General features: G+C 55.9%; 1 protein-coding gene across 2 annotated transcripts in view; it reads right to left on the reverse strand.

Annotated features, from left to right (window-relative positions):
* Window positions 1-19,980, reverse strand: part of CARD10 (caspase recruitment domain family member 10) — a 30,542-nt gene extending 10,562 nt beyond the window's left edge. For both annotated transcript variants that reach the window (XR_004733483.3, XM_035272171.3), the window contains exons 1-12: window positions 19,940-19,980; window positions 19,521-19,772; window positions 18,535-18,672; window positions 16,244-16,569; window positions 8,482-8,697; window positions 7,362-7,517; window positions 6,679-6,804; window positions 5,082-5,273; window positions 3,327-3,461; window positions 2,905-3,020; window positions 1,928-1,956; window positions 1,350-1,473 (exon numbers count right to left, since the gene is read on the reverse strand). Coding sequence is in view for 1 of the 2 variants with exons in the window: in XM_035272171.3 (XP_035128062.3) it covers window positions 1,350-1,473; window positions 1,928-1,956; window positions 2,905-3,020; window positions 3,327-3,461; window positions 5,082-5,273; window positions 6,679-6,804; window positions 7,362-7,517; window positions 8,482-8,697; window positions 16,244-16,569; window positions 18,535-18,672; window positions 19,521-19,755 (1,793 nt within the window). In the remaining variant the exon portion in view is untranslated. The remainder of the gene's footprint in view (window positions 1-1,349; window positions 1,474-1,927; window positions 1,957-2,904; window positions 3,021-3,326; window positions 3,462-5,081; window positions 5,274-6,678; window positions 6,805-7,361; window positions 7,518-8,481; window positions 8,698-16,243; window positions 16,570-18,534; window positions 18,673-19,520; window positions 19,773-19,939) is intronic.
* Window positions 19,981-20,401: the final 421 nt, after the last annotated feature.

A 20,401-nucleotide genomic window follows, 5' to 3' on the forward strand; every position in this document is an offset into this window, starting at 1 on the left:
AGGAACCCCTCTCCTCCCCAGGAACAGCACAGGCAGCAGAAGTGGCCCCATGTGATCGTGGGGCCTGGGCGGGGCAGGGACAGAGGCTCCTGCTCCCTGGCTGCATCCTGGTGCCCCCGGGACAGCAGCCAGGACCCCTGCTGCAGCCCAAACTGGAGGAAGGGAGGAAGGGCTGAGGCGGGCAGGAAGGGAGACGCCTCCACCCCTTTCCCGAGAAGCACGTCCTGCTCAGCCAGAAACAATGTCTCGCTAGGCCCACTGCCGGGGGTCAGGTGGGGGCAGGGCCTGGGTGGACACTGAGCTGACCAAGCTGCTTCGGAGGTCCTGGTCCTACACTGTACTGATCTGCTGTGTGACCTGTCCCTCTGCACCCAACACCGCCATACTCCAGCACTGACGGTCTCTGCTTCTGACAACGTTTGCAAAACCCAAGTCCCATCAGGTCACTGTGAACCCAGACCTGGTGCTTCCCAACTGTGTGACCCTGGGTAAGTTGCTTAACCTCTCTGAGCCTCTATAAAGCAGAGATCATCATAATTATGCCTCCTCCCAGGACAAAGGGCATGCTGTGAAAGAGCCAGCAGCTGGCCTTACAGTTAATAACCCCTCCCAGGGTTCCCAGAGTCTACAAGCCAAAGTCCGCACTCTCCCAGCTTGACTCAGGACGCCCTAACTTCCGCCCTCCCCCTCACTCCCCCTCCAGTCACCGGATGCTCTCCCTACCTGCCCTCTCCTCCCAGCTGAGTCCCAAGACCACAGTGGCAGTGCGGCCCCTGCTGTGCCCCAGCCCTCCTGAGACCCACTGGCAAGTCTGAACAGTGGCCACACACTGTGGCCACTAACAGCACGTGGCCTGCAGTTGCAGTGCACACTCTGCACTAACAGGCTTTGTGACTCCTGCTACCGGCCTGTGGCTGGCCCAGTCACAGGGAGTCCCAGCCCACCCACAGCATGAAGCTTTGCTGGGTGGCTCAGTCCTAGGGACTCAGGATAGGCAGGATATTGGGACAAGGACAGCTTGTAACAACTTTTACTGAGTACCTGCTGCAGGTCTGGCAGAGCTGGGGGCTTTGCTTATGTGAGCAGAGCCCTCAAAAGACCCACATGCAAAAAGGGTCATCTCCCTTTAGCTACTGAGGAAACAGAGGCCCAGAGAGGTGAAGGGACCAGCCCAGGTCACAGGGACAATCAACAGTGTCGGCAGGATTTGAATCCAAGGGCTGCCCTTGTCTACGCACCTTCATCTTCCAGCAGTTGCATAAAACAGGGGTGAGGCAGCTTCTCCTTCCTCCTCGCCCCTGTTCCCTCTCAGTCTCCCTGGCTCCACCCACCGCAGGCAGCCACAGTACCTGTTAAGGAAGTCCAGGCCACAGCCCCGCGCCAGGAGGCCTTCCGGCTTTCCCAAAGGCCACACGCTGTCGGAGGAAGATGACGAAGAGAGGCCAGGGGACCAGGGCTTAAGTGTCACACTCCCTGGGAAAGAAGTATGAGGTTCAGGGGCCTAGGACCGGGAAACGGGCAGCCAGGGTCCATGACTGGGACAGACACCCCTCCAGCCCAGGACCCAAGGGCCTTGGCAGGCTGACCCAGGAGCACATCAGACCCACATGGGCTCAGAGATAGGTCAGGGCCCATGAGGCTGACCCTGCAGTTTCCCGGAAGAGGGTGAAAGGTGGTCCAGAACTGAAGAGCCTCATACATCACAGCCAGGAAGAAGAGTGAGGGCCAGGACTTGGCTCAGGGTAAGAGGCCGGAACCAAAGGCCCCAAGGGCCTCCCAGGCACAGCCTTCCTGCCTGGCAGGGGCCATAGTGGGGCTTCAGGGAAGGGGATGCAGGCAAGGGTAGGTGGCACAGACTCCAGGTGGGCTGCAAAGCCATTCCCCCGCCCCCAGATGAGCCCTCCCCACGGAGCTCAAGGGCTGTTACCTGTGATGTCTGACATGCTGCTGAAGGACCTGGGCAGGGAGAGGGCAGGGAGGGGGCAGGAGGTGAGGCACGGTGGGCACTCTGCCTTGCTCGCTCATCCTGCCCCCACGCCAGAAAAAGGTCTCACAGCCACCAAGCAAATGCAGGCTAGACTCAAGGTGGGGTCCCAGGCACAGGGCACCCATGCCACCTGGCTCTCCTAAACTCACAGGGTAAGAAGTTAATGTTCTGGTTTGTCCATTGTTTTTCACCCCAGAATGCCCTGGCATGTCCTTCAAAGCCAGCTCTTTCAATGCCACCTCCTCCTAGAATCCTCCCCTGATCTCTCACCCCCTCATCTCACCCTCCTTTGCCGCCTTTGTGGTTTGTGGCTCCCAGGTACGCCTCCTAAATTGAACTATGACCTCCTCATCAGACACCCCCTTGGGACAGACCCACGCTGACCAAGACCACGCTGATCACAGCCTCCCAGCGCCCCTCACCGGTAAAGGAATCAATCAAGGGCTACTTACAAGGGGGAGACAGTGACAGGGAACGTGCCCAGGAGGCGGGTATCTCCCACCCTTGGTCTTGCCATCAGAGGCTGTTTCTTGGGTTTTCTGGTCCCTATTTCCTACTGATGCCCAAACCTGGGGCCTGGCTCTCTTGCCCAAGGTCCCTGACACCTTGAACCATTCTCCATGTCCCCTAGTCCTAAAGCATCAAGCTTCTCCTTGGGTACAGGATCTTCAAGGCTTGATCTCCAGTGACTCTCCTGCCAGGCTAGGACTGAGTTCACTCATTGGCCTTATCTTAACCCTGACCTCAGGCACCCCATGACTCACAGGGCCTGGGTTTCCAGAGCTCCAGCCACCTGAGGGCTATAAAGGGAGGTGACTGCCTGGACCTGACTCTGGCATTGTAGATTCTGAGGTGGCTGTTCGGGAAACAGCAGCCCCACCCCCCCGGGCGTCTGCTGCTATCTCCAGCCATCTCACCTCTTAGGGGGTTCGGGGTCCTCCTCACGCTGCCGGCGGAGGATGGAGCCGGCACTGGGCGGGAAGGGCAGGATGGAGAGTCGGTTGATCTCCTTCTCACTGTCTGTGGCCTCCTCCTGCAATGCCATGACAGGGCCTGGGTCACCCCTGCTGCCCGGCACCCTCCCAGTCCTCAGCACACCTGGTTTGTGCCCATTCCACAGATGAGGAGTGGGGCCCAGGGCAAAGCTGTGGGCTCTGCAAGGTTACAGTGTACAGTGGCTCCTCAGTTCTCCCCTCTGGGTGAGCTTCAACAAAGTACTTGGCCTCCCTGCGCCTCGGTGTCCTCACCTGTCAAATGGATCCTTCAGAAAGCACTCTCTGCCTTAGTAATAATGCCATAGCAGCGTACCCCTTTATTTGGGATGGGGCAGGTGTCTTACCGAGGGGTGAGGCTCAGATCCCCCCGTGACAGCGGCCTCCCCGGTTGCCTCTGGGCCTCCCAGAGGGGAGGGGAACTCGCTCAGGCTCCAAGTGCTGCTGAGGTTGGAGCACAGGGAATGGGAGGACGCACAGGCCTAGGAGAGGGAGAGAAGAAGGTGAGCAGTGCCAGGCCCAAGCCAGCCACAGGCCTTTCCTGACCGCCTGCCATGTGCCAGCACGGGACAGATCCCTGTCCTCAGGGAGCTCACAGCCTAGAAGAGACAAACTGTCAATCCGCAGACACGGGAACAACATAACGCCAAGCTGAGACGACAGCAGGAGGAAGCTGCCGCCGGGAACACACGCAAAGACCCCACCCAGCCTGCGGCCCAAGTACCTTCCAAAGAAAGTATGCTTTGAACTGAGAGCCCGAGGGTAGGCAGGTGCTAAGCAGGTCCAGCTGGGATGGGCCAGGCAGAGGAACAGCATGTGCAAAAGCCCTGAGGCTTTTAACTGTGATGCATTCCAGTTAAAAGGCTAAAACCCATAGAACCCAGCTAGAGGACAGGAGGAGCCTCATCTCCAGGGCCTCCTGGGCATGAAAAGGGACTCTGTCTCTACCTAACCGCAAAAAAGCCAACTGGAGGTTTAACAAAAGTCATCAGGCCGGGCGCAGTGGCTCACGCCTGTAATCCCAGCACTTTGGGAGGCTGAGGTGGGTGGATCACCTGAGGTCAGGAGTTCGAGGCCAGCCTGACAACATGGAGAAACCCTGTCTCTACTAAAAATACAAAATTAGCTGGGTGTGGTGGCACAGGCCTGTAATCCCAGCAACTCGGGAGCCAGGAGAATCTCTTGAAACCTCGAGAGGGAGGATGCAGTGAGCCAAGATCGTGGCATTGCACGCCAGCCTGGGCAACGAGAGTGAAATTCTGTCTCCAAAAAAAAAAAAACGTCAGGGATTCATGCTTACTTCCATTCCTCCAAACCCCAATGCCTCAAAACCAGGCCTTCGGAGTTCATTGTCAGGCGACTCGAAATAAGAAAAAGCGGCCTAGGTGCTCACGCCTCTAATCCCAGCACTTTCGGAGGCTGAAGCGGAAGAATCACTTGAAGTCAGGAGTGCGAAACCAGCTGAAACCCCATCTCTACTAAAAATACAAAAACCTTAACTGGGCCTGGTCAGGTGCCTGTAATCCCAGCTACTAAACTAGGGAGGCTGAGAATAGCCTGAACCTGGGATCCAGCCTGGGCGACACACTGAGACTCTAACTCAAAAAAAGGAAAAATCAGAGCTCCCGGCAGCAGCCTGAGGACCATGGTCCAATGTACAAAGGGTCTGGGACTCCAGCTCCAGTGCCAGCTGGCTGTGTGGCCTTGGGCAAGCCCCCGACCCTCTCTGGGCCGTGTCCGATGAGAGGATTAGACCAGCTGGTCTCTGAGGGATGCTTATGCCCATGTTGGTCCTAACTAGCTGGTCGGCCCAGGTTTGGCATTCTAACATGCACACAGGACCCCAGGCAGTCAGGCTTCTCCTTCGTGTCCCAGTAGCAACTCCAGAAACTAAGAGACCAACATGCACCTCTCCCCCCAGGTCCCCCAGCTCACCAGCCCAAACCCAGCCCACCCTGGGTCCCAGTTCCCACCCCAAACTGAGGGCTCTTCCCACTTCCCCCAAGCTTCCTCCCCTGGCTGAGGTCTCCCACCAGGGCTGGCACGTTCCCAGCCCTGGCCAAGAGCTCCTGCCAGGACCCCCACAATCCTGACCCGCTCACCTTGAGGCAGGTGCCACCCTGGGCCCGCTGCAGTTGCACCTCCAGCAGAGCCTTGGTGCCCTCCAGGCTGGTGAGCGCCGTGAGCAGCTCGTCCCGCTCTGCCTCCAGGCCCCGCACCTGCTTTCGGTACTGGTCCTTCTCAATGAGACTCTGTGAGTACTGCAACTGGATCCGGTCACGGCTCTGGATGGCCTAGGGTGGGGGGAAGGGAGGCAGCAGCTGAAGGGGCCACCCTGGCCCAGCTTCCGGGCCTGTGACTTGGAGAATGGGGACAGTAACGAGAACGGCAGCTCTCACTTACAGAGCACTGTGTGCCAGGCCCTGAGCTCAGTATCAGCTTATTTAAATATCTTCACACTAAGTGGCTACATTAGATACTATTAATAGCATTATTTTCATTCTGCAGATTGGGGAAACTGAGCCTGGAGGGACAGAGCTGGGATTCAGATCAGGAAGTCCATTTGCACGATCCAACTGAAGACCTTTCCATGAGACCTGCTATGTGCCAGGGGCTTTACTCACGGCATCCCAGTCAGTGGAGAAGCCGAGTCAAACCCAGCCTATTGCATCCACAGTGAAGACTAGGGACTCTGGAGCTGGGCCTATGGCCCAGACCTGGCACCCACAGCCTTAGAGCTGGGGGGAGCCCCATAAAATGCAGATTCCTGAGGCCCACCCTGGACACCTGAATCAGAATGTCCAGAGAATGAAGCCCCAGATTTGCATTTTTAAGCCTGCCAGGGGATCCTGAGGCCATTTCTCATATATAGACTTCGGCTGGGCAAGGCGGTTCACACCTGTAATCCTGGCACTTTGGGAGGCTGAGGCGGATGGATCAGTTGAGCCCAGCCTGGACTTTATGATGAAACCCTCCCTCTACTAAAGATACAAAAATTAGCCAGGCATAGTGGCACATTCCTGTAATGCCAGCTTCTTGGGAGGCTGAGGCAGGAGAGTCATTTGAACCCGGGAGGCAGAGACCACAGTGAGCTGAGTTCACACCACTGCACTCCAGCCTGGGTGACAAAGCTAGACCCAGTCTCACAAGTAATCCTAATAGTAATATGTAGACTTCAACTCTTCCAGTGGAATTCACACTTGGTCAAGGACAAAAACCTCCTGCCCGCCCCTGCTGCACATGGAGCCTCACATCAGGAGGCTTGGGGGCCTGGTGGCACTGGCTGGAGGTCCTCAGCCCACCCCACAACCTTGGCAGGAGACAAGGGTCATAGTGCGCAGGGACTGAGAGCCAAAATTTTGGGGAATTCCTTCAGCAGCAGCCACTTCTAAGCACCTCCTCTGTGCTGAGCTTGTCTTTGAGATGGAGAGAACAAGGGATTCAGAAACGAAGACACCAGGGTCAACTTCTGTAACTGTCATGGAAGCTGAGGTGAGGCCGGCGGCTCCAGGGTGTCAGGTTGGTATCTCAAGGGCTCCAGGTCCCCGTCTGTCTCCCCCGACCACATGCCCCATCCTAACCCACCAGGGAGCTGCTCACATCTCTTTCTACCATTCTAGTCCCCTCCATTCCTCCTCGTCTCCCCCCACAAGAACTAGCAACTGGCTGAGGGCCTGGCACACACCAGGGCGGGCTCACCTGGTCCCGCTCCTTCTCAATCTCCTCCAGCTGAGCCAGGACAGTGGCCATGCGGTGCTTGTACAGGTCACAGTCCTTCTGCAGTGTGCGGTGCTTCAGCTGCAGGTCTTCCATCCCCTGCAGGTACTGAGGGCAGCACGGGCGGGGTCAGACCACAGGGCTGGGGACCATGAGAAATCTCACCAGCAGGTGCCCAGGAGGGCCAGTGAGAGACGCTCTCCCAGATCCTGAGACCCAAAACAAGTTCCCTCCTGCCCGTGGAGTGGTCTGAGCCACTGACTTTACCTCCCAGGCCCTCAACTGCCTAATCTGTAAAATGAGGAGAATGATCATCATGTCACCCAGCCAGCCACCCTTGGCCTCCCCACTGAAGCCGAAGCCGGCTTCTTCCCCAGCTCTGCGTCTCCCACAGTGCTCATCGCCTCCAGCTACAGGAAATAGCTGACGTGGGACTGTGTGTCTCCCGTACTGCCAGCCTGCCCTGCCGGAGTTCCCCCTAAGGGAGCAGGCACCTTTGTTTTGCTCACTGCGGGTGTCTCAAGCACCTAGAAGGGTGCCTCCATCAATATCCGAGAATGAATGAACACAGTTCTCAGCACCCTGGATGCTCAGGGAAGGCGTGAGCACGCCAACCCTGCCTGACACCTTCCCCGACCAGGGGCAGAGCACGGGCAGGGCCCCACCTGGTCTCGCAGCTCCTCGGCCCACTGCAGCTCCCCCTGCACAGCGTGCAGCTTCTGGCACAGCTCCTGCCTGCTGTCCTGTGCCTCCCTCCAGTCATGCTCTAGGATGTCCAGCAGGATTCGTTCAGAGCCCGGGGCCCCCGGCCGGCTCGCCTCCTGGGGATCGCAGGGCAGGGCCACCTCAGGGTCTGGCTCAGGGCCCACCCTAGGCATGGGGAGGAAGGGGACATGCAGCTCTCCAAACCCACCTGACCAGCTCTGCCATGCTGGCCTGAGGCCTTGACCTCTCTGGATCTCTGTCTCCCGCTCTGCAGAGTGGGCATGGCTCTGCCAGCCCTACCCACCCTCCAGAGAGCATCTGGGGTGCAAATAAGCTAAGTGAATGAGGGTGTGGCTGGGCAGGTTCAGCCAGGATCTGATTCCTAAGCAAGCAGCAGGCGCACACTCATGCTCTGGCCCTCACCCAGCATCCAGGCCAGCAGACAACGGCGACTTCCAAGGCCTACCCGCCCCTGATGACTGGGGGTCTTCAAGGGGCTGAGCCTGGCCCAAACAGGTAGACCCTGGGCCTAAGATCCTGCCCCCAGAACCATACCCAGCCAAGTGCCCCAACCCCAGGAAAGGCACTAGCTTCCATCCCCCACTTCCTGCGTGGAACAATGGCCAGGAGCAAGCCCATGCAGCCGCTGACCTGCCGCTGACCTGCCGCTGACACTAAGCAAGTCTGGACCACCAGACCACACCCTCTACAAATCAGATCAAAGCTGGGACCCTTTCCCCAGAAAAATGCTCACACTCAAAATCAAGTGGACAGTTTTAGGGAGTTCGGGGGCCTTCTGGAGGCTGCTCACACACCCCAGACCAGGCATCCAAAGATAGCTAAGGGCCCTCAGCTCAGAGCTCCAGGCAAGAGGCTGCTAGGACTCCATCTAGATCTCAGATTCCTCATTCTGAAATCCTCAGCTTCCCAGGCCTAGGGAGGATGAGTAAACAGCAAGAGGGCCTGTTTTCCGGATCTGACCCCACCCCACCTCTGTGCCCACAAGCCCCAGCCCTGGTACCAGCTGCAGGCCCTCCTAACCCCCACAACCCCTGTGCCCATGAGCCCCGGCTCTGGTACCCGGTGCAGGCCCTCCTGCAGCTCCTGCAGTGACGCCGTCAGCCGCTGGTTCTCAGCACGCAGCTCACAGACAAGGTCTACGTTGTCCGGCTCCTTCTCCTTCTCCTTCTCCTTCTCCTTGTCCTTGTCCTCCGCCCCAGGAGGCGGCGCCCTGGCCCTTCGCAGCAGTGCACACTCTTCCTCCAGCCGACTCACCTTGAGCTTGAGCTGGTCCACCTGGAGCCCAAGACATGGGTCAGCCCAAAGGGGAACACACTGGGAGCCACAGGTCACAGGGGCAGGAAGACCTGCTCCCTCACTGGGTGCCTCCCAGATTCCCAGAGAGGCCTGAGCAGAAGCCCTCCCCAGGCTTGTCTGTGAAGACGGGACAGGCCACACAGATGTAAAACAAACGCTGAGGAAGGCACATGGGGCAGCCAGGTCAAGGACACCTCCCGGGGGAATCCACTCTAAGAACTTGTAACCGGATGGGCCGCATCACCACTGCTGTCTGACCTGCATTCCGACACTGAGTGCCATCAATTCAGCCCAGTATTCTCATGGCAGAAGAGGAGGAGGGGCCACATCAAGAATGAGAATAGCCGGGCGCGGTGGCTCACGCCTGTAATCCCAAGTCTTCGGGAGGCTGAGGCAGGCAGATCATCTGAGGTCAGGAGTTTAAGACCAGCCTGACCAACATGGTGAAACCCCGCCTCTACTAAAAATACAAAAATTAGCCAGATATGGTGGCACATGCCTGTAGTCCCAGCTACTTGGGAGGCTGAGGCAGGAAAATGGTTTGAACCCAGGAGGCGGAGGTTGCAGTGAGCTGGGATTCCACCACTATATTCCAGCCTGGGTGACAGAGCGAGACAATGTCTCAAAAAAGAAAAAAAAAAAAAAAACGGGGGGAACCAGGCTAGGTGTGGTGCTCACACCTGTAATCCTTACACTTTAGGAGGCCGAGGCGGGCAGATTGAGACTAGCCTCAGTAACATAGTGAGACCTCATCTCGACAAAAAAATTCAAAGCATTAGTTGGGTGTGGTGGTGAGCACCTATTATCCCAGCTATTCAGGAGGCTGAAGTGGGAGAATCACTTGAACTTTGGGAGGTTGAGGCTACAGAGAAGCATGTTCACATCATTGCACTCCAGCCTGGGAACAGAGCAAAACCCAGTCTCAAAAGAAAAAAATATATATATGGGAAACAGGGTCAGATCCCAGCTCTGTTTTTAGCTCTGTGTGACCCTGGGCAAGTCATGGCCCCTCTCTGTGCCTCAGTCTCCTCATCTGTACCTCGGGTACAGGAGAGGAGAGGGTGATGGTTTGAAAGTTGAGGGTCTCATCTGGCACAGGAACTAGAGGCTCCCCGACAAGCCAACATCTCACCTCAACACACACTCAGGAAACAGACTTGCCCACCCTGAAAGGCACTCCTAACAGAGCCTCTCCTCTCTAAGATCCGGCTATTGGTTCATCTCCCTCAAAAGCTCCACATCCAGGGTTCAGGTTTCAACTTTGCTACTTCTAGGCTCTGTCATCCTCGGCAAGTCTCTTACTTCCTCTGGGCCTCAGTTTCTTAATCAGTAAAATGGGCCCAGTCAATCTTCTGGCCTCATCATTTACCTCCCAAAAGTGTTGCAAGAATCAAACAAGACAGCAAGTGGGCAGAGACCTCTAAATGGTGAAGGCTACAGAGCTGCCACAGTGTGACCAGAGCTTTAAATAAAATCCCAGGCCCCTAACTGCTCACCAGCCTGGAGTGTGCAGCCAGAATCTGGCCCAGTGCGATGGGTGGGCAGCTGTGGGGTGACCGCCTGGCTGGGGGAGCAGACGTGCATGGCCAGTTTGCTGGACTATGAGTGCACTCGGCCAGGGGTGACGCACGTGGGGTCTGGGGTCGCCAGACAGTGACAAGACAGCAGCAGGTGGCAGGCCATAAAATGAAGCCATTGTTGGGAAAAGGTCACAATGACTTCTGGTGCTATAGTCAGGCACGCACCATCTGGTGCCCTAGGACTGCCCTGGCCTCTCGTGGAAAATGACTTGCTAGTCCCACAGCCTTCAGGGGCTAGAATGGCACACCACACACACATACACACATACACACATGCACACATATACACACACACGCAAACACACATACATACACATATACACATGCACACATATACACACACACGCACACACACATACACATATACACACGCACACATACACATACACGCAAACACACACGTACACAAACACACACGCAAACATACACACACGCACACATATACACATGCACACATACACACATACACATATACACATGCACACATGTACACACATATACATATAAATACACGTACACATACATGTATACACATGCACCCGCAAACACACACACACACATACACATAAACACACACGTACACACACACACAGGCACACACACACACAGGCACACACACACACACAGGCACACACACACAGGCACACACACACACAGGCACACACACACAGGCACACACACACAGGCACACACACACAGGCACACACACACACAGGCACACACACAGGCACACACACACACAGGCACACACACAGGCACACACACACAGGCACACACACACAGGCACACACACACACAGGCACACACACACAGGCACACACACACAGGCACACATACACACACGTACACACACACACAGGCACACAGGCACACACACACAGGCACACACACACAGGCACACACACACAGGCACACACACACAGGCACACATACACACACACGTACACACACACAGGCACACACACACAGGCACACACACACAGGCACACATACACACACACGTACACACACACAGACACACACACAGGCACACACACAGGCACACACACACAGGCACACACACACACAGGCACACACACAGGCACACATACACACACACGTACACACACACACAGGCACACACACAGGCACACACACACAGGCACACACACACAGGCACACACACACAGGCACACATACACACACACAGGCACACACACACAGGCACACACACACACAGGCACACACACACAGGCACACATACACACACACGTACACACACACAGGCACACACACACAGGCACACACACACAGGCACACACACAGGCACACACACACAGGCACACACACACACAGGCACACACACACAGGCACACACACATAGGCACACACACACAGGCACACACACACACAGGCACACACACAGGCACACACACACAGGCACACACACACAGGCACACACACACACAGGCACACACACAGGCACACACACACAGGCACACACACAGGCACACACACACAGGCACACACACACAGGCACACACACACACAGGCACACACACACACAGGCACACACACAGGCACACACACACAGGCACACATACACACACACGTACACACACACAGGCACACACACACAGGCACACACACACAGGCACACACACACACAGGCACACACACACAGGCACACACACACAGGCACACACACACACAGGCACACACACAGGCACACACACACAGGCACACACACACACACAGGCACACACACACACAGGCACACACACAGGCACACACACACAGGCACACACACACACGTACACACACACACAGGCACACACACACAGGCACACACACACACGTACACACACACACAGGCACACACACACAGGCACACACACACACGTACACACACACACAGGCACACACACACACACAGGCACACACACACACACACGGGGCTGGAGGCTGGGTTGGGCAGTTCTACAAATGAACAGTCCACTCCTCCTCCTCCGCAAAAGACTCAGAAAGAAATTCATGACTCCTGCATTCCTTTCCACTCACAAAACATGCTTTGTGAGCAGCCAGAGAAAGACAGCTCGTCACAAGGACAACTGGGGTCATGCCCGCTCAGCAAACCGCAGCCACACACCAGGGCCTCCTCCCTAACCCTGGGCCAGCCAGCTTCCCTGATTGAGCTCAGAGGACAGGACACCTGGGTGTCTCCGGCGGGCACCAGGAAATATGGAAGCATTTAATCCCGGTGTACAAACCCACTGGGCACAAAATTATAGTGTTCGTGCCTTCAGTTTATGTTGCTTAGAAATAACAGCTCATTAAATTTGCACCTTATAAAACACAGTATTAAATCTCAGCCACCACACACCTGTCCATGGGAGGTGGGGACACAGCTGCCAGGCACAAGCAGCTGCTCTGTTCACATCCATCTGCAACACTTTTGTTAATTTTGGCGCAGAAAGCTCCAAACAGTTAAAGTAAATTTATAGCAGCTAAGTTTAATTTCTTTTTTTTTTCTTTTTTTGAGACGGAGTTTCACTCTTGTTACCCAGGCTGAAGTGCAATGGCGCAATCTCGGCTCACCGAAACCTCTGCCTCCTGGGTTCAGGCAATTCTCCTGCCTCAGCCTCCTGAGTAGCTGAGATTACAGGCACCCACCACCGTGCCCGGCTAATTTTTTGTATTTTTATAGTAGAGACGGGGTTTCACCATGTTGACCAGGATGGTCTCGATCTCTTGATCTTGTGATCCACCTGCCTCGGCCTCCCAAAGTGCTGGGATTACAGGCTTGAGCCACCGTGTCCGGGCTTTTTTTTTTTTTTTTTTGAGATGAAGTCTCTGTCGCCCAGGCTGGAGTGCAGTGGCACAATCTCGGCTCACTGCAACCTCCGCCTCCCAGGTTCAAGCAATTCTCCCGCCTCAGCCTCCTGAGTAGCTGGGATTACAGGCACCCACCACCATGCCTGGCTAATTTTTTGTGTTTTTAGTAGAGACGGGGTTTCACCCCAGGATGGTCTCAATCTCCTGACCTGGTGATCCACCCGCCTCCCGAAGTGCTGGGATTACAGGCATGAGCCACCGTGTCCAGCCAGTTTCACGTCTTAGGCCCCTAAAATAGGAAAGAGCAGCCACTCTGCCTTGAGGCAGATAAGCTAACTCCTAGAAGGTCATCCTATGCAGATTTGCCGCTGACCTGCACACGTGCAAAGCCATCTCCAACCATCTCTTTTCCATTCCCCTCCCCTGCCCCAGCAGCCCCCAGATGGTCACACACTCAAGACATCCCCCCCATCCCAGTCACACCCAACCCAAAGGTGGGGCAAGTCATGTGGGGCACTGCAGCCTCTCCCAATGCCCCTCCCCTTGGCCCCCTCTGAGCAGCGGGCTATTTCTTCTGAGAAAACCTTACAGCAAGCCCCATGTCTGTTTCAGAAAACGGGGGAAGCCCTGTGGATAAAGAGAGAGGAGAGCACCTCCCTGCCACCCACCACCCCTCAGCAGTGCCAACAACCAACTCAGAAATCCTTCAATCTGACCAGGTACAGTGGCTCACACCTGTAATCCCAGCACTTTGGGAGGCCGAGGTGGGCAGATCATCTGAGGTCAGGAATTCAAGACCATCCTGGTCAACCTGGTGAAACCCCATCTCTACTAAAAATACAAAAAAAAAATTAGCCAGGCATGGTGGCACACCCCTGTAATCCCAGCTACTCCGGAGGCTAAGGCAGGAGAATCGCTTGAACCCGGGAAGCGGAGGTTGCAGTGAGCTGACATTGGGCCATTGCACTCCAGCCTGGGTGACAGAGCAAAACTCCATCTCAAAAAAAAAAATCCTTCACTCCTGGGACATTGGGAAAGTGCTCAAACCAACTTCTCTGTGCCTCAGTTTCCTCCTCTAGAAATGGGAAAGGTACTGTTATCCACCCCAGCATAGAGTAGCTGGAAAATTAAAGCAGTCTGTGCATGGTAAGCACTTAGGATGGTACCCGGTGCACAGGGGTCTTTCATAATTGTTACGTCAACCATATCTGTGATGAGGATGAGGAAACTGAGGCACAGAAAGGCAAGCCCTGCCCATGCCGCGTGGTTTTTTGCAGGCGAGCTGGCCTGAGATCTGTGTCCCTGTCTCTGCTCAGCACCCGTGAGAAAGCAGGGCCAGGCACAGTGGCTCATGCCTATAATCCCATAGTTTTGGGAAGCCAACCGAGTTAGGCGGATCACAAGGTCAAGAGTTTGAGACCAGCTCAGCCGACATGGTGAAACCTCATCTCTACTAAAAATATAAAAAATTAGCCGGATGTGATGGCAGGTGCCTGTAATCCCAGCTACCTGGAGGCTGAGGAAGAAGAACTGCTTGAACCCGAGAAGCAGAGGTTGCGGTGAGCTGAGATTGCACCACTGCACTCCAGCTTGTGTGACAGAGTGAGACTCCGTCTCAAAAAAAAAAGAAAGAAAGAAAGAAAGCCTCTGCCTCATGCCACACACCAAGCAGGACCTGGAACAATGGCCTCCTAGTCACCTCACAACCTCAAACCAGCCACCCACATCCTCAAGTTGGACCCTTTAACTGGTGGCCTCAACACCCCGAACAGGACTCACCTCCCCTGATCTGGACCCACCTGGCATGCACAAACTCAGGGACTGGCACACGGGTGTACCCACGCCCACAGCCTCACAACCACTTGCAGTGCTGCAGCCACAGCCTCAGGCTCCTGGGGTAGGGAGGCTTCAAACTCTACAGTCACAACCCACCACAGAGCCTCAAGCAACATGGCTGAAGAGAGCCTCCTGTGTGCCCCGTAGCTGGCACTTCTTGTGGCCCTTGAGGTGGATCAGCTCATTAAATCCTTACAAGGACGCCCTGTGGCAGTCAAATACCAGTATGATCCCCCTGCTAAGTCCCATTCGGAAACCAAGAAAGTAGATGCAGTAGGAGGCATGGCCTCATCTGCCGCTGGCGGGAGTCGGGGGAGACCTCCCCACACAGGGAGCAGATGGAACAGCAACATGGAAGGGAGCTGGCACTGGGGCCAGCCAGGCCCGGTTCAAATCCAGGCTGTGCCGCTTCCTGGCTCTGTGACCTTGAGCAAGTCTTTTCCCTAATCTGAGTCTCAGAGTCTGTATTTGGAAATGAGGACTTGGCACATGGTGCTTTGGGGAGGATTAGAAGATGTGATGCTTGTAATCTGTGTGCCTCTTGATAATATCAACAATGGCTACTGATGACACAAGTTTCGACCAGTATGCTGGGCTGCACATGTCTGAAACTCTGTGTCTTAAACTCACTGGGCCAGGTGCAGTGCTTACGCCTGTAATCCCAGCACTTTGGGAGGCTGAGGCAGGCGGATCACCTGAAGTCAGGAGTTCGAGACCAGCCTGGCCAACATGGAGAAACCCCATCTCTACTAAAAATAGAAAAATTAGCTGGGCATGGTGGTGTCCACCTATAATCCCAGCTACCCAGGAGGCTGAGCCAGGAGAATCACTGGAACCCAGGAGGCAGAGGCTGCAGTGAGCTGAGATCGCGCCACTGCACTCCAGCCTGGGTGACAAGGGTGAGACTCTAAACTCTCGGAATCCTCTTAACCCCAGGTTTCTCAGTCCCGGGCCTGCCAGTGTTTCAGGCTGGGTGATTCTTTGCTGGGACTGCCCTGGGTCCTGCATGGTGCTTGGCAGCATCCCTGGTCTCTACACAGCAGATGCCAATAAAACCCCACTAGTTGTGACAACCAGAAATGCTTCGAGACATGGCCAAATGTTTCCAGGGAGTCAACATCGCCCCCGTTGAGAACCACAGTCATAACCCAATGAAGTAGGCACACCAAGCAGTAAAAGGACTTATCCATGTCAAAGAGCCAACGATGGTGACTCTGGGACACAGGCTGGCTGGCTACCGAGCTGCAAAAGCTGCCCCTTCCCTTGCCTCCCCAACCGGTCTCCCCAGGGCCTACCGCCAGCTGCAGGTCACGGCTTCGAAGCACAGCGGAGTTCTTCTCTTCACTGAGCTGGGCCAGGCGCATGGCGATCATGTAGTTCTCATCCTTGAGTCGCAGGAGCTCCAGGCTGCTCGCCTCCCAGTCCTCCCGCAGCCGCTGACAGCGCTCCTGAGCCTGCTGCTGGTCCCGCAGCCGCTGCTCCAGCCCTGCCCGCTCCTCCTCCAGCACCCGGCCCCGGGCCTGCAGTTGCTGCTCCCGCTGTAGCTGGCTCTTGCGAGCTTCCCGCAGCCGTCGAACCTCTGTCATCAAGAACTGGGTCAGGCCCTCAGGCCCCTCCTCATCTGCCAGGACAGAACAGGAAACAGAATAGGCAGGTCAGGTAAGTAAAATCCAGGAGACGACAGACTATGTCAAAAACCTCAAACCATAAAAACACTAGAGGGAAAATCTGGAATGTATTTTTAGAATTTGGGAGCAGGGGAGATCTTCCTAAACAACACACAAAATCCAGGAGTTATAAGAAGAAAGATGAACAAATCCATATAAATATGTTTAAACCTTTAGAAAATGAAAGATGTAACAAAGTTAAACAATAAGCAAAGCCTGTAATCCCAGCACTTTGGGAGGCCGAGGCGGGTGGATCACGAGGTCAAGAGATCGAGACCATCCTGGTCAACAAGGTGAAACCCCGTCTCTACTAAAAATACAAAAAATTAGCTGGGCACGGTGGCGCGTGCCTGTAATCCCAGCTACTCGGGAGGCTGAGGCAGGAGAATTGCCTGAACCCAGGAGGCGGAGGTTGCGGTGAGCCGAGATCGCGCCATTGCACTCCAGCCTGGGTAACAAGAGCAAAACTCCGTCTCAAAAAAAAAACAATAAGCAACAGAGTGGGAGAAAATATAACAAATATAACAAGAACTCAGAGCCATAATATATAAAGAGCTCCTACAAATCAATAAGAAAAGAACAACCACCAAGTAAAAATATAGACGAAAACTATCAATAGGCAAGTGCCAAAATAAAAATGGCTAATAAATACAGGAAAATATGCACAAACCCACCAACAACAATTACAGTGGTTACTAATATTTGCTAACTTCATTCTTTGTTCTAGATATAGATATATATCGATATATAAACGTAATCTTTATGATAATACCATAAGGTAGGTACTATTACTGTACTCATTTTAAAGAAAGAAAAGCTGGAGCACAGGGCAGTTATTTACCCAAGGTTTACTAATGAGTAACCGATGAACTGTACTGCTCAATGAATATTAACTTAAAACAGTAACATTATTTTTGCATATCGGAATGGCAAAAATGTTTAAACACGATCCCCAGAATTCAAATGGGCACTTACACACTCCTGGTAGGAAGTATGTTGACTTAACAGTTAAAATACGCACACTCTAAGAAATTCTTCTCAGAACCTCTCCTGAAACACATCTGCACAAAGACGCATAGGCAAGGATGCTCCCTGCATTGTAGTGAGAACACAAAACTGGAAACCAGGTATCCATCAACTAGAAGTGGGTTAAATAAATTATGTCCTAACTTTGCTAATGAACAGGACGCAGTCACTTAAAACAAGTGTATGTAACAGAGGTGAAGGAATCACTAAAATCAGTTGTTCTCAGAAAAAGCAAAATACCTGTGTGTGTTTGTGTGTGTGTGTGTATTTTTTTACATATAAAAAAATTCAGGCCAGGCACAGTGGCTCACACTTGCAATCCCAGCACTTTGGGAGGCCAAGGTGGACGGACCACGAGGTCAGGAGTTCAAGACCACCCTAACCAACATGGTGAAACCCCGTCTCTACTAAAAATACAAAAAATTAGCTGGGCATGGTGGCGCAGGCCTATAATCCCAGCCATGGAGGCTGAGGTAGGAGAATCACTTGAACCTGGGAGGCAGAGGTTGCAGTGAGCCAAGATCGCACCACTGCACTCCAGCCTGGGTGACAGAGCGAGACTCCATCTCGAAAAAAAGAAAATTCAAAGTCACCTGGAGCCTTTGGATTTTTATACACAAAACCTGGACATCTGTGTATGTCAGACATACGTCTGAAAACAGTATCAAGAAAAAGACATCTTAAGCATGTGGCTCTGAACTTGGAAGAACAAGACTAGCATCCAGCCCCACCCTCAGCCACCCTGGGGTCCTAAGCAAGCCCCTTCAGTTTCTCCATGCCTCAGTTTCCTTTACTGTTCAACAAGGATAGTGGGAGCGTCTCCCTAACAGGGATGGGATCAGGAGCCTGTGCAATGGAGGCCGAGGCCCAGCATCCACTGCAGATCCACTCACCGAGGATCATGGAGCAGCGCTGCGCGGGTTCCTGGCCAGTGAGCAGCGTGAAGTGTTCAGGGTAGTAGAACTCCAGGGCTTCCAGGAAGGCCTCATAGCCCCTCTTGCCACGGCAGCGCAAGATATCCATCAGGCGCCCTGGAGAGCAGCGGGGGGAATGGACCCAGGGTCCAGGGGAGGGCTTCCCCAGATGCCTGGTTGCTTCTGGCCCCACCATGCTCCAGGCCCACGTTCCCCAGATTTTTGAGCTAGTAACACACACAGGGGCCTGTCCCAACACATCAGGGAAGAGAAGAGAGCCCGTCTGCCACAGCCAGGGGAGCCAAACTCCCTAATGGCTCCTGGGCTCCCTAACACCCCCCACAGACACAGATGCGGGCCACAAATGCACCCTGCCTTTTGAATGGCACAGAGAAGCCCCCTCCGTCTCCAAAAGCCAAGTAAATACTTCTCCCATTGGCCATGCCTGAAATTCTACCATTAAAGACCATTCCATCATGCCTTTGTCAGCTCTGGTTCAAAGGCACACTCTGTGGGAAAAGGGACCCTCATAAAGCTGAGATGGGTCTTGACTCTGGAAAAATAACTCTCCCGGGAGTGTGTGGCGCACAGCAGAGGGGGCAGACAGAACCCGGAGATCAAAGCGCGCAGGAAAGGTGCCAAGTCCGCCGGCTGTGACCGGGAGGTCCCAGGCCCAGCCGGCCCTGGCAGCCACATCAACCCTGTGCTTTCATGTGGGCCCAGGAAGTGGGAGGGAACCCCAAGAGACAAAACCCTGACGCCGTTGTGGGCAACGCGGACCGCCTGGGCGCGGCGGTGGTTGGGAAGGAGGCAGGCTGGTGGGCATCCCCAACACGGCCCCTCTACCACTGCGGAGACAGAGCCCCGGGACAGCACAGCTCTAGCTTCTGGCTCCATGGCTCTGGGCGCTGCGCCCAAGGGCACGGTCGGCCCGGGACGTGACCCCCTCGGGCCCCGCGGCTCACCGGTGCGGTTGACGCGGCACGGGAAGCGGTAGGTGCTCAGCACCTCCTCCTCGTCCTGCTCGTCGATGACCCGGCACTGGCGAAGATACGGCGTGAGCTTGGCCGGGTTCAGGGCGCGCGCCAGCCGGTGCCGAACGCCCTCGATCCGCTCCCACAGCGCGTCCTCCTCCGCCTCGGACCCCGAGCCGGCCCCGGCCTCCTCCTCGGCCTCCCCCGCCTCCGCCCGGCCCGGCATGGCCGCGTCCTCGGGGTCTGCGGGCGACAGGCGCACGGGGGTCGACCAGGGCGCCCTGGGGCTGGGTGTGTCGCCGAGCCCACCCCGGGGCGTTGCCCACAGGACTCGCCGTCGGGGTCGCCAGCGTCCCCTCCCCCGCGCCCGGCGGCCGTCGGGGGCGCGCCCTGAGATCCCCGGGACTCACCCCGCACGCCGCAGCCGCCTTGGGCTCCCGGGTCCGCGCTCGGGCGGCGGCTCCGCCGGCGCAGGGGGGCGGTGCCCGCGGCGCCCCCGGCTCCGCCCCCGTCCCCGCCGCCCCCGGGGCTACCCGGGCCTCCCCACATCGCAGCCCGCCCCGGGCCGCGCGTCCCGCCGCCGGCCGCCCCGCACGTCCGCCCGCACGCCCTCCCTCCCTCCCGGCCGTCCGGCCGCGCCTCCCCCTCCCGCTTCCTGTTTCCCGCCGGCTCTCCCGGCCTGACTCGGCGGGGTCCCGGCCGCCTGCCCACACCTGCCCGGCCTCGGGGCGGGGCGAGGGCGGGCACGCGCGCTCACACCCCCCGCGCGCCGCTACACACCTTCCCCGGCCCACGCGCATCGCCTCCCCACGCCCACAGAGCGTCCGCCCGCGCGGGGATAGCCGCTCACGCCTGGCGTTGCCCTTCCCCGT

Source organism: Callithrix jacchus, chromosome 1, assembly GCF_049354715.1.
Source record: "Callithrix jacchus isolate 240 chromosome 1, calJac240_pri, whole genome shotgun sequence".
Taxonomy (NCBI): domain Eukaryota; kingdom Metazoa; phylum Chordata; class Mammalia; order Primates; family Cebidae; genus Callithrix; species Callithrix jacchus.